This window comes from Silene latifolia, chromosome 1 (genome assembly GCF_048544455.1).
Source record: "Silene latifolia isolate original U9 population chromosome 1, ASM4854445v1, whole genome shotgun sequence".
Classification (NCBI taxonomy): Eukaryota; Viridiplantae; Streptophyta; class Magnoliopsida; order Caryophyllales; family Caryophyllaceae; genus Silene; species Silene latifolia.
The window spans coordinates 32,334,374-32,349,055 of record NC_133526.1 but is presented as its reverse complement, the minus strand read 5'-3'; the positions used below and the strand labels follow the sequence as shown (position 1 = coordinate 32,349,055).

The following is a 14,682-nucleotide window of genomic DNA, read 5'->3' as shown; positions in this document are numbered from 1 at the left end:
TAAATCTTTTAAAATCTACAGTTCTTCTTTCCAGTTATATATAAAAGGCATTACCATTTACTAGTCATTGACAGCAACAAGTATAAGTTCATCATCATTGATAATGTGCGTCGTGACCGAAAACCAGAAGAATTTTTCCATGATAGACCACTTTCTTTTGTAAGATTCTATGCTCTCTTTTGCTTAACAGCACTACATACTGTTCCTATTCATTATTGTGAATGTACAATGACTTTACATAGAGTGTACCTTCCCCAAAAATTTTGTGTATGTCTTAATTTTATTATTTTTGTGATATTATACCTCATAATTATTACTGTCCTAATGTTTTCTTGCCCCCCTTCTCCGCCAGCGTAATGTTCTAGCAGAATACTTGAAAGACATCGGTGTTTCAAAGGTAAAAGTTGATCGCATTAAAAAACTGCAGCCTATTCTTGCAAAGACGAAGTGGAGAAACAATACTAACAAGACTGATTGTGGTGTTTACGTTATGAGACATATGGAGACATTTAAGGGTAATCTAAATTGGACATGTGGGCATAAAAAAGGCGATGTGAGTTTCAGAAGTAATACAATTATTTTTAATACATAATTCAGTACACATTTGTACATGTTCTAACCCCTTGTTCTCTTTACTTTCCTAGGATGCTCCCCTACTGATTCTGCGGAAGAAATACATTTCATATATGATTTCAACAGAAGGCAATGTATGTTTTGATGCTGTACTAAAGAAGGCAATGGATTTCCGTTCAAACTCACTGCCATGGGAAGAATATGACGATGAAGATGAGGAAGATGCTGAATTGAAGCTGTAAAATCTTTTTTTAGTTTCGTTTGTGACATGTGTGTGAGTAATGTAACATATATTGAGGAAGCTGCGAGTCGAACAACCTGAAGTTTGACAAAATTTTAATTCAAGAGAGTGTTATATTCTGGAAACAAATTTCAATAAAGTTTATTATGTTCTTGCAGAACAACAATAATGTTTATTGTGCAAAACGCCTTAAAATTATTGTACTCTGGGAAAACAATTCCAATCAAGTTGATGATGTCTCTGCAGAACAACAATAATGAACCTTTAATACAAATGTAATATACTTTGGCTATAAGAGTAATGTACTTTGTCAGTGAAATCCAATTGTACATACAACCCTTTAAGAATGTTCCTTGCAGAACAGCAATAATGATCCTTTAATACAAATGTAATATACTTTGGCTATAAGAGTAATGTACATACAAGCCTTTAAGAATGTTCCTTGTAGAACAACAATAATGATCCTTTAATACAAATGTAATATACTTTCCCTATAAGAGTAATGTACTTTGGCAGTAAAATCGAATTGTGCATACACACCTTTAAGAATGTTCTCGTAGTGTATATTATGGATGTTTATCCTTGAATCAAAAATTTGCACCTTCCACTTCGTTATCAGATTCATCTTCTTCATCGTCGTCCTCCACATCATCAGATTCATCTTCTTCATCGTCGTCATCTTTATGGTAGTATTTGGTGAATATGCAACAAAATGTAAACTAAATATCAGATTTTATAAGGAGAAAATGGCCAAAATGAACAACTAAATTGATAATAGATTTAATGTTAACCAAATATACATTGCTGAAATTCTCATCTGTGCCTTCAGAACAACCATAATGTTCATTGCACAAAGAGCTTATGTGCCTCCATATAAGAGTGATGATTTTCAAAGGTAAACACTATGCGCTATGCTTGTATAATTTAATAAGGGGGCGTTTGGTTAGGGGTATTTAGGAAAGAGAAAGGGAAACAAAACCCCTCATACCCTTTGATGGTGTTTGTTTCATGATTTTTGCCATTTTCTTTCCCCACTTCATTCCCCTCTATACCCCATCGCAGCTCTAACTCCATACCCCTACCCCCCCTAAGGTATGGGATTTCATTCCCTACCTCCTCTTATCTCACATGAATACTAGCATAGCCACCACCGCACGAACCACCATAACCATCAACCACGCAATCCCACCACCGCATGCACCACCATAACCATCAACCACACAATCCCACCACCACCACCACCACTGTCGACACAAATCTGCTGCCCCTCGCCGGCGACATGCCCCTCTCCTCCTCCTCGCCGAAGATACGTTCTAAACCGACGACCACACCATCAAATCACCAAATTTGGTGTTTTATGGGGCAGGGAATCTGAACTGGTGGTGTTTAAGTGGTGATTATGGAGGGTGGTAGTGATTTCAAAGGAGGAAAGCAAAATGAAAAGGTAAATCTGCGTGGAGGTGGGCGGAGTCGCTGGTGGTCGGGTACAACTCACCGGTGGCACGTGCAACTCGCCGGCTGTCGGCGAACTCATGCTTGTCGGTGCAGGTCATTTTGGTCGTGGTTGGTGTTGAGGGTTGGTTGTTGGTGGTTGTGGGTGGCTGTTGATAATTCTTGTCTTTGGGTTTCAATTTTTTTGTCATTCCCTTATAATTTTAACCAAACAAGAATGAAAATTAAAGGGGATCTCTTTCTGTTCGTTTCCTTTGCCTTCAATTCCCATTCTGATTCTCTTTCCCTTTCCCTCGTTCGAACCAAACACCCCCTAATTATTTAACATTAATGTAATATGCTTTAACAAGAAACCAAATTATACATACCTGTCAGATGGTTTGTTTCTTTGCAAGTCCTAGAGTTGTGTCCTTGGCGGCCACATGTTTTGCAGTACCTCTTCTCTTTTCCTCTCTTCTTTAGGGCTTTTAACATTTGTGATTCAATTCTCTTGCCCTTGGTCCTACCCTTGTTTTTAGATTTTTTAGGAACATGAATCACCAACTTCTGAGGTATTTTGCAGCCCACGTACTTTTCTATTTCTTTCATCTTGTCTTTCTTCTTTCTTTGGAACACTTCGTTACTAATCATATCCAATCTAATATCTCTCGGTTTTTCAATCAAAAGCTTCATGTCGTTATCATCACACTCAGCTACGCTGACACAAGAATAAACCTCTTGCCACAGCTCAGTACTCAAACTTTTCCGGTCAGAAAACTTTTGAGATACATCTATCAGTTTGCCATCTTTATCAAAGACAGGCTTACTCATTGCAGCTTTTGTCCATCTTTGCATTATGTCTTTGTTCGGTATTTTCGAAAATCTTGGTTGTGAGAATCCAAAGGCGGTGCTCCTGCACAACAAGCCCATTCTCGAAACATAGAACAGAACAAGTAATCTCCATGTTATCCGGTGAATATGCTACGTTCCATGACTTATTTGGCATCTGCAAGTCTGTTAGAATATATATTTTTGTCTCATCAATCTTCTCCACATCTTTAAAATGGCAATCGAGACAAAGCGCAACCAATTCTGTTTGGAAGTCTTTGAAAATGTTGTGCGAGTACATTTCAGAAGCATGGACTTCAAGGTTTGACTTTGTTTTCCGTGGGATTTCAGAGTGTTTGTTGTCACTGTTCAACTTGGACTGCTTGTGTCTTTGTGCTTCCAAGGCACTCTCATAGCACACCCAAAACTCAACAAGGGTCAAATGAGGTGTGAGGAACCTGTCAAAGAAACTGTTTTCACTCTCAGACCTAGAAGTAACCCTCATCAAGCCAGACATTGAAATATCTTTAAAATAGGCAGGGATTCACTGTTCCCTGAGATCGTACAAATCTGAAAACCACTCGTGTTCTACAAGTTGATAATCAGTCATTATCTTCCCCCATTGTTCTTCGAATTCATCAGGCTCAAGTTGGTTGTTCCAAACACACCTATTGAGCCTGGTCTTAAAATCCTCATCTTGAAACAGTTGATAACTGACTTTTTCTCTTAGTTTCTTCATTATGTGCCACATGCACAGTCTGTGTGTTGACTCCTTAAACACTTCCGGGACTACCGACTTGATTGATTTGTCCTGATCAGTAATTATAATTCTCGGCTGGCACCCGCATCTTGAAATTTTGTTTGTAAGCATCATTCTTGTAGGGAACTATCATGCATTTTGAGTAGTCCATTGTTTTTTTTTTAAGAAAATTAAGTACTTTTCTGAAGAGATTAAAAGTTTTGGTTATTGGAAAAGGTTTTAGAAATGAAGGTAGGATGGAAAAGTGGTTGTGTACTCTTGGTTTATATAGTGGATTAATTGAGTATAAGAGATTAAATTCTGTGAGCAGTTGTGTCTTTTCAACTGCCACAAACATAATCATGGTAATTAAAAAATTGGGTGAAGTTATCTATGTTACTTAAATCTCTTGATAAAAATACGTAATGGACATTTGAATTAAACTGAAAGCACATTTATTTTCCAAATAATGTTCCATGTTCTTTTTTAAATAATTTAATGTACCTTTAAATATAATATAATGTACATTTTCCAAACAGTGCTTAATGATATTTTAGTTGCACCTAATTATCATAAAATGCAAATTATGAATATAGATAGTGGACAATTTATTTGATGGAACATGTTTTTTTATAATTAATATAATGTACATTTAGAATTAATATTCAAATTAATGTGAATAGTTGTGTCTTTTCACCACTTAAGCAAGTTACAAACCGTCATTTGACATATTGAACAGTTGCAAGGCCACTTGCAAAAGATAATAATTACTTGCACATCCTTATTATATATAATGCACATTTCACTAAGACTGATTGGACATTTCCTTATGAAACGTGTACATCACAACACAACACATTATTTTTACATGCAAAATTACTTTTCAGTTACTTCAAATTGCACACTTTTCCTTTCTCATTATTTTTAGTACATTTTTTCTCACCACAAAGTACATTTGCATTTATCATCCTCTTAAAATCAAACAAACAAACTATAAACCCTAATTTAACACTAAATTTAATCAAATCCGAAATTAAGTTTAATTTGATTAAATTCAGCTTTAACATCATCATAAAATCAATTCAACAACGATTCAGAAAGTAATTAAATAACATTGAATGAACATACCTCAATATTGTCTGTAGAAAACAATAATTCCAGATGAATGACGAAATCAATTCCGATTTTCCTTACAAAGTTTTGATCTTGAAATAACTGAATAGCTGATGAATGCAAAAGTTTGAACAAATTGACTCTGATTTGCGCTTCGAACACAGCAATTGATGATGAATAAACGATTTTAGATCACTAAATTTGATATCGAAAGAGAAAAATTTACAAATTAAGGAAGGATTAATGATGAAATCGATTTATTTTGTTTCGTGTGGTTTGATTTTGTTACGTAGGCTTGATATTGCTGACATGTACAGTCTTATTTTTTGTTTTCCGTGAAATTCTAAGAGAAGCGCGCGTCTAATCTCAGCCGTCAGTCTTATTTGATGGACGGTTGAGAGCTGTTCTCACGGTTCTCACGATAAGCCCCGTTCTCACCGGAACTCTACCCTAATAATAATACTCCCTCCTATTCACTATTTTCTTCCCTATTTCCTTAAACGGATTATTCAGGTTTTCTCCCCCTTTCTTATTTTGGAAACTTTTATTCTTATTTTATTCATCCCTCTCTCCTATCATCAAACCCCACCTTACTCACAATTCCTTATTTAATTCCTAATTATTCATTCCTCTCTCCAATTCACAAACCCCACCATCTTCCTTTTATTTATTCTTTAATCATCTCCTAAAATCTTGTGCCCACATCAAAGGGGAAGAAAACCCCGACTAGGAGGGAGTAATAATAATAATAATAATAATAGTAATAGTAATAGTAATAGTAATAGTAGTAGTAATAGTAATAGTAATAGTAATAGTAATAGTAATAATAATAATAATAATAATAATAATAATAATAATAATAATAATAATAATAATAATAATAATAATAATAATAATAATAATAATAATAATAATAATAATAATAATAATAATAATAATAATAATAATAATAATAATAATAATAATAATAATAATAATAATAATAATAATAATAATAATAATAATAATAATAATAATAATAATAATAATAATAATAATAATAATAATAATAATAATAATAATAATAATAATAATTTATCTCTCTATTCGGTTAGAGAGATTTTTCTCTGAAGACGAAGTGGACGCCATTGTTACGCTGCTTCTGCCATGGCTCGAGGGAGGGGTTGCCCACCTAAATCACGTCTTTCTGTAGACACCTTACATGATCTTGACTCTAATGGTACCGATTTCTCTCTTTCTCGTCCTAATTAATTTCTCTGTAGGTCGTTCTAGTCTTCGTAGTTCTAGGACGGTCAATGACGAAATTCTTCGTGCTCTACCTACTTCTATGGCTTCCACAAGTGTTGTATCACCTCGTTCTGTGAATAATCTTTTGCCTAATTCTGGTGTTACGGAAAAAGGACTAAGTTCACCTGCTTCGCCGAAAACAGGGGAAACCATTGTTGAACCTATTACTTCTTCTATTGTTCATACTATTCCTGTTGTTTCTGCTCCTTTGAGCACTCATTTAGTGGAAACTACTGTGACTAGTATTGTTGTGCCCCCTAATGTTGTCCCTAACCCTAACCCTAGAAACAATGGGGTAGAAATTGGGCAGAGGTGACCAAGGGTATATAGGAAATAAGAGAAGGTTTGAGTAATTGAATGTTTGTTAATTGATGATTAATTCAAGGATACAATCTACACTTATATATTGTTACAATTAGGTTAACAAAGCTAAAGAATGGGAACTAACAACTACAAAGGAGGAAGACTAAGTAAATACATATGTGATAAAATATAGTAGCTAAATATAAGGAGGAAGAATAGGCTACGGGTTATTAGCTCCAATACTCCCGCCCAAGATGGATGGTCGGAGACGAAGACCAATCTTGGATGATAGTTCAAGAAATCGAGACTTGTGGAGTGGTTTCGTCAATGTGTCAGCTAGTTGATCAGCTCCATTAATGTGTTGAATACGAATTAGATCTTTCCGAACTTGTTCTTTAACAAAGTGAAACGAGAGTGCAAGATGCTTCATGCGCGAGTGAAAGACGGGGTTGGCGGAGTAGTGCGTTGCAGAAAAATTGTCACAATATATTGGCGGCGGTGAAGGGTGAGCTATGCCGAGTTCATTCAAGAAGGAAATGAGCCATAGAACTTCAGTGGAGGTGTCGGCGACGGCACGGAATTCTGCTTCAGTAGTGGAGCGAGACAAGGCCCGCTGCTTCTTTGAGGACCATGAGATGGGATTTTGGCCGAGATAAATAAGGTGCCCAGTAGTCGAGACATAGTCAGCCGTGTCTCCGGCAAAGTCGGCATCACAATATACATGGAGGCGAAGAGGGGTAGAGTGATGAAGATGAATACCAAGGTGTAGTGTTCCACTGAGATACCGTAGAACACGCTTGAGGGCAATCCAGTGAGTCGAGGTGGTGTGGGTTAGGAATTGCGCGAGTCGATTGACGGGAAAGGCAATGTCAGGTCTCGTTAGTGACAGGTATTGCAGACTTCCGACAATTGCTCTATAATCGGTAATATTTTCAACGGGTTTGGTTGGTTCTTTGAGAAGAGGTGGGTAGGATAGCATGGGTATTGACGCGGGCTTGCAATCATTCATATTAAATTTGTGAAGTAAGTCAGAGACATACTTTGTTTGATTAAGGTGAATACCAGTGGCGGTTGGGGTCACTTCGATTCCAAGAAAGAAGGATAGTGGACCGAGATCTTTGAGTGAGAACTTACGGGAAATTTCATCGATAAAGGCGCGAATATGAGACGGGTTTGGGCCAGTTACGATGATGTCATCTACATAGACAAGGAAAAATAGGGTGGTTTGGTTTGTATTTAGAATAAACAAAGACGGGCTGAGATTGAGTTTTTAAAGTGGAGGGTTAAACGATAGGGTTTGAGCTAGGTGTACCAAGCTCGTTGAGCTTGCTTGAGGCCGTAAATAGCTTTGTGAAGGTAGCAAACATAGTCGGGTTTATCCGTGTCAATGAACCCAGGAGGTTGGTCCATGAAAACGGAGTCGGTGAGCTTACCTTGAATGAAGGCGTTGTTTACATCAATTTGATGGAGGGACCATCGTTGAGTGACGGCCAGGGTCAAGACAAGGCGAATGGTGGTTGGTTTGATAACGGGACTAAAAGTCTCAGAGTAATCAACCCCGGGACGCTGATGAAAACCCTTAGCTATGAGGCGAGCTTTGTATTGTTTGAGAGTACCATCGGGATTGTATTTGACACGGTAGACCCACTTGCAACCAACGATATTTTGGGCTTGAGAGCGAGGGACAAGGGTCCAGGTTTGATTACGTAGTAGGGCCTGGTGTTCATCTATCATAGCGGTTCGCCAGCGTGGGTCAACTAAGGCTTGTTTGGTGGTCGTAGGGGTGACGTGTGGAGTGGGTGCAGTTCGGTTTTGGCATACTTGGGGTTCGGTTTGACAATGTTGTTGGACAGGCGGGTTGTAACACGAGAGGGGGGGAGGAGGAGGGGGTGGTGGAGATGGTGGAGAGGGGCTTGGTGAGTGGGAGGCAGTAGTGGACGGGGTGGAGGTAGAGGAGGGTGAAGATATGGAGAGGGTAGTGGTTGTACCAGGCAGGGGAGAAGTGGGCTCGGGCGAGGAGGTCTGGGTTGAGGGCTGGGGTAAGGTAGGGGTGGAGTGGGCGGTGGGGGTGTGGGGAATGGGTAGAATGGGGTCGAGGAGAGGAATGGTGAGCTCACACCACCGGTCTGCTGAGGGAAGAGGAGTTTGGGGAGATTTTGTAAGGTCAGGGAAGGGAAAGACATGTTCAATGAAACGAACATGACGAGACGTGTATACTTTGTGAGTGACGGGATCAAAGCATAAGTATGCACTTTGAGTGGTCCAGTAACCAACAAAGACACACGGGGTGGATTTTGGGTCGAGTTTGTGAGTTGTGTACGGGCGAAGCCATGTGTAGCAAAGACAACCAAATGGTCGTAGTTTCTTGTAGTTTGGATCTTGACCAAATAATAATTGGTAGGGTGTTTTATTTTGTAAAGTTGTGGTTGGTAGACGGTTGATGAGATATGAAGCTGTGGCGAATGCGTAAGGCCAAAAACGGTTCGGCATTTTAGCATGTGTAAGGAGCGCAAGACCTGTTTCAACGACGTGGCGATGGCGTCTTTCGGCAAAATCATTGTGCTCGGGTGTGTGAGGTGGTGAGGTAAAATGGGTGATTCCGTCATCAAGGAGGGTCGGGTTTAATTTCTTGTACTCCCCCCATTATCGGAATAGAATTGTTTTATGGGTTTTTGAAAATATTTTTCAATAATGTTTTTAAAACGGTGAAATGTGGTTAATGTATCGGATTTATTTGTACTTTGATGAAACAAGTGCCAGTTCTACTGAAATTGATATCCATATGGAGGAAATTCAGGAGGAAATTGTTAAATGGAAATTTTTCTTAATGGGTAACATTCTTGGTGCAAAGCCCTCCTTGAAAATTGTCTCAGAGTTTGTTCAAAAACAGTGGAACTTTGGCCCCCTTCCCTTGGTGCAATACTTCAAAAAAAGGTGGTTTAGTTTCAAGTTTGAGACTGAAGAGGCTATGAATGCTTTTCTGAGGGAAGGGCCTTGGAAAATTGGGGCCAATTCACTAATCCTCAAACAATGGACTCCATGCTTCTCATGTACCATGGAAAGAGTTGCCATTGTTCCTACCTGGATCTACTTATTCCCTGACTTTGTCCCATACATGTGGACTGATTCCATACTTAGTAGGATGGCCAGCAAGATTGGCAAGCCACTATTTGCTGACCTCCACACCACATGTAAAGCTGGACTCTCCTTTGCAAGAATCCTGGTTGAGGTGAATATTTCTAAAGAGTTACCTAACCATGTCATTATCAATACTCCCTTTCTTGGGAAATCTACCCAAAGGATTGTGTATGAACGGCTCCCCTATTTCTGTAAAACCTACCACAAACTTGGCTATAATCATGACAACTGTAAAAGAAACAAACCCCTTGATACTGGTACTTCTAAGACTGATGCTCCTACCTCTAAGGAAAGTGGCACTCTCTGCTTGGAAAGTATATATACCTACCCCTAAGGAAGGTGTCGTTGTCCCTAAGGAAGGTGTGACTGCCCCTAAAGAAGGTGCTAATAAAAAGAAGAGGAAACAGATCTACAGGCCTGTCAATGTTGGTCGATCTGTGACTGATCCCTCTACTCAAGCCCCTGCCTCAGAATGTCACTTGCTAGGTGGTACCTCAACCCCTAAGGTTGATAAGCCAGTTGCTTTGAAGGATGGGGTGAACTCAGAATGCCATAAGCTAGGTTCCCCTAATCTGGACAAGCCTTCTACCTCTTCTCCTCAGGTGGTTGTAATGCATTCAGGATGCAGTGTACTAGGGCAGGCTCTCTGTTTGGAGACAATCAATTCCCAGGTGGCTAGTACTAGTGTAGTTCCTCCTGATCAGACTGACACCATGGCTCAGGAAATCCTGTCTCCTAATAGATTCAGTGTTCTTGACCTTTCTGAGGAGGTGTTGACAGCTGGCCCAATAGAAGTTATACCTTTGGATGAAGATCCCCTTGATAACAAACATCACACGATAATTTCATCTTGGAATATAAGAGGCCTCAATAAGCTGGCTAAACAAATAGAGGTTGGTAAATATTTTAAAGATAATAAGGTGGACATTCTTGGTGTTTTAGAAACTAGAGTTAAATAGAATAAAGCTCAAAGAATTTTGAGAAATAAATTCAGTAGATGCACTTCTCATTGCAATTATATATAGCAGTCACTACAATGGTAGGATATGGCTCCTTTGGAATCTTTCTACTGTTCATATTTCTATTCTTCAAAAATAATCGACACCACAATTTAAGTGGGAAACCCCTTCTCAAATAAGGGGAAAAACCACAGTCTCTTGGCAAATTGATCCACTAATAAGAGATTAATTTGTTCAAAGTTACAACAACCACCACCTTACAAGCTCAACAATAAGTACACTATCAATGGAGATATAATACTAAATTGAAAACTACCCTTGTCAATTTAGTACTCCCACCACCCCAAAGGTCACCGTTACCGGAGGAGTGTTGATGTAGCTTGAACCACCCTTGAGCTAGATCAGACCAAATCACCTCTTGTATTTGTCACTCACCCACTCAAACCCTAGATCTCTCTTACTCTCTTTATAGTTATTGAACACTTATTTTGTCTCACTCTAGAAACACAAATTCTTGTTTGTGACGGTACATATCCGTCACTCTTGAGTGACGGATACCATTTTACCTCACAAAGTACCCACTTTTTCTCTTTCTGCAACACTATTCATGTGGTCCCCTTTCTCCACTAACCCATTTTGTTATCATTTTAACTCACAAAATATCCGCCACAAATGGTAACCCGTCACAAGGGAGACCAATTAAGAAAGAAAATATTGTTCTCACCAATGTGTGAATCTCGTATGATTTTTGGCCTCTGTCGCACTCTCTTTTTGTGCTCTCTGCCTCCTTTTGTTTACTGCCAATCCAAATAGGCACTTCTCGACTCTCTCTCTCTTTTTGTCATCACGTGCAAGTCACAAGTGGGAACTGGGAACCAAGACCTTAGACAACCAATTGACTAAATAGACCAAAACCCACGTGACTTCTCACCAAAGCACTAAACAAAAGTTGGCTTCCATAGCACATAACAAGTCTAAAACCACCCCCAAGCAAGGTCAATTGGGGGGTCAATTGGGGAAAGGTCACCTTAATCCACAATTAAGCAAAAGGATTAAGGTGACCCAAGGGTTGAAATGGTGAGTGAAGGTCAGTTTGTGACCCTTGTTTGTTCAAATTGACCTGGTTTGTGACCCAATAAGTGTCATTATGTGGTTGGTTGGACATACAAAAAAAGGACAATTACAAAAAAATGTTTGCTTTAACCTCGGCCAAACATCCCTTGCTTCCTGTCATTTCCGTCAAAATGAGAAAAGGAAAGAATGAATTAATAACAAAATTACATTATGATTAAAAACTAAATTAATACAAGAAAAAAATACAAGTATTTTAAAAAGGGCTATATTTTTTAATTGTGTACAAAATAAACTCAATTTTGATGTATTTTGACATACTTTTTTTAATAATCTTACTGAGATCTAATATGTCTAAATTAAAATTTAAGTACATATAAAATTAATTTCCTTATCAAACATACTCAACTTACCTGTTGTACGATAATGATGGTTCATGATGGAGAAGATCGAAGGGCAAAGAAATTAATTTGGGGAAGATGAAGATTTATTGGGATGATGAACGGTGACGATCCAAAATCTGGCGAAAATCAACCGAAAAATACCCAAAAAATCTGGCGAAAATGATCAACCTTCATCAATCTCGCGAAAATAATCCCAAATCGAGAGAAATGAAGGTGTATTTTTGTTTTTTGGTTGAAACAAAAGATCTTTATTAGATTTATTTGGCTGAGAATGGAATGAACGATTGATGAAAAAAAGGATCGAAATCGATTGAAATAATGAAGGGAGAGAAATTAGGATTTTAGATCCAGAAAAAATTTGGGGATTAATTTGGAAAAGGGGAGATTATTTATGTTGGGGATGAAGATCAAGTTTGATTTTCTAGTCTCTGAGCTCAACCACGTTACAACTTGGTGTCTTTCCTCTATTTTTTTTTTTTTAATTCGATTACGTCTTTCGATTTAAAATACGATCGTTATATTAATTTAATTTTTATCTAATATCCGGATTAAAATTAAAATATATTTATTATATAATTATTATTTTGTAATAAAAACATTTATAAAATTATAAAACTAAAATGAAGTTGTATATATTGAATTAGAAGTGAAAAGGTAAGAGAGATATTTTGATGGGGTAGAAAATGATTGAAAATGATGAAAAGTGAAAAATGATTGGATTAATTGACCCAGGTCGTGACCTTCTGCTTGGGAGGGTGAAAATGGGTCAAGTTAATAAGGAGTGATTAAGAGTAAAAATTCTGATTGACCCGATTAAGTCGACCTCTTGCTTGGGGATGGTCTAAGGCCGTGTTTTTTTAAACTTAATTTCAGGTCTTATAAGTTCAGTTTAGTTTAGTTCAATTCCATTAATTTCAGTTTAGATTTATTCAGTTCAATTAAATTCAATTCGAATCAGTTCAGTTCAGATTAGTTCATTTCAACATTAATATTATTATTCTTATTTTGTATTCTTATTGTTATCATTATTATATTAATTTATTTACTATTGTTATTACTAGTATTGGTGTCCGGCTTCGTCCGGGCTACCTCTACTTACCATTAATTTTTTTTTTCAATAAATAAAATTACTTAGAGTTGCATAACTCATAAATTTATCATTAATATATTTTTCTATGACATATCCTAAAATTACGATGAAATAAATTTTGAGACAAATTCACTACTTCCGCTATTAATATTTTACTCTTATTAATGAAACAATAATAATAACATTTCACTATTTGCCCGTAATCGCTGTTACTTTCACTACTCCCGCCGTAATTATTGTTACTGTCACTACTGCCGCATTAATATTGATAATTTCACTACTCCCGCCGTAATTATTGTTACTTTCTCTATTGCCGCATTAATATTGATTATTTCACTACTCCTGTTGTTGTTTCTACCACTTTCACTAATCTCGCTGATAATATTGTTACTTTACTATTCAAATGAGTGATTACTATCATATAACTATATCCAATGTTACTACAATTCTTTTCTTTACTGACGAAATTACTTTTACTACTTAGGCATGTAATTTTAAGAGAATTATATATTTATATAAATATATTACATATATGCATTAAATCAAATCGAAGGATTATGCAATATTATATATTATGGAATCTAACTTGAATTATTTATTAGCTACTTATATTATATTTTTGTATGTTAAGTAATTAACATCTCTATACATCTAATAAACTATAAAGTTTAATAAAATTGCATATATTTTAAATTTAATATATAATTTTATGATGATAATAATTAATACCATAAGTGTGCATATTTATACTAATTTATTATTTTATTTTAAGGAAATTGACCATCTTCTAATATTCTATAAATATTTAGGAAAATTACCAAGCATCTTCTTTCTTTTAGTCTCCTTGAAATTGACCATCTTAATTAATTATTTTATTTCAAGGAAATTGATTATCTTAATTAATTATTTTATTTTAAGGAAATTATCTTAATTAATTATTTTATACCATCGGGACAAGAAGAAGGACTTACATATGGTTTTTATTGACTTGGAAAAGGCATATGATAGGGTACCAAGAGAAGTACTTTGGTGGGCTTTGGCGAGAAAGGGTGTGTCGCGAAAATATATTGACCTCATAAAGGACATGTATGAGGGGGCTAGTGCAAGTGTTCGCACTAATGTTGGGAGAACGGAAGAATTTCCTATTACCATCGGGGTGCATCAAGGTTCCGCACTTAGTCCTTTTCTCTTTGCTATAGTTATGGATGAGTTGACAAGGGATATTCAGGACGACATCCCTTGGTGTATGATGTTTGCTGATGATATTGTGTTGATTGATGAGACAAAAGAGGGGGTGGAGAGAAAGTTGGAATTGTGGAGGCAGACTTTGGAGATTCGTGGGTTCAGGCTGAGCAGGAGTAAGACTGAGTATTTGAGGTGTCAGTTCACTAAAGTGGCGGGGTTGAGATCGACAGCGGCGGGGAGTATTATTTTCGATGGGAATGTTGTTGAGGGTTCGGATTTCTTCAGATATCTAGGATCTATTATTCAAAAAGATGGGGAGT

At 37.0% G+C, this 14,682-nt stretch overlaps 2 protein-coding genes across 2 annotated transcripts; one reads left to right on the top strand and one right to left on the bottom strand.

Annotated features, from left to right (window-relative positions):
• Positions 1–3,068: 3,068 nt before the first annotated feature.
• On the bottom strand, positions 3,069–3,812 carry LOC141643513 (protein FAR1-RELATED SEQUENCE 5-like). Its single transcript, XM_074452701.1, has 2 exons — positions 3,622–3,812; positions 3,069–3,531 (listed from the first exon to the last, which is right to left on the bottom strand). Exons 1-2 carry the CDS (start codon positions 3,810–3,812, stop codon positions 3,069–3,071), a joined length of 654 nt encoding a protein of 217 aa, XP_074308802.1.
• Positions 3,813–9,225: 5,413 nt separating this feature from the next.
• On the top strand, positions 9,226–10,612 carry LOC141643494 (uncharacterized). The gene is made up of 2 exons (XM_074452681.1): positions 9,226–9,821; positions 9,943–10,612. Exons 1-2 carry the CDS (start codon positions 9,226–9,228, stop codon positions 10,610–10,612), a joined length of 1,266 nt encoding a protein of 421 aa, XP_074308782.1.
• The last annotated feature ends 4,070 nt before the right edge of the window (positions 10,613–14,682 follow it).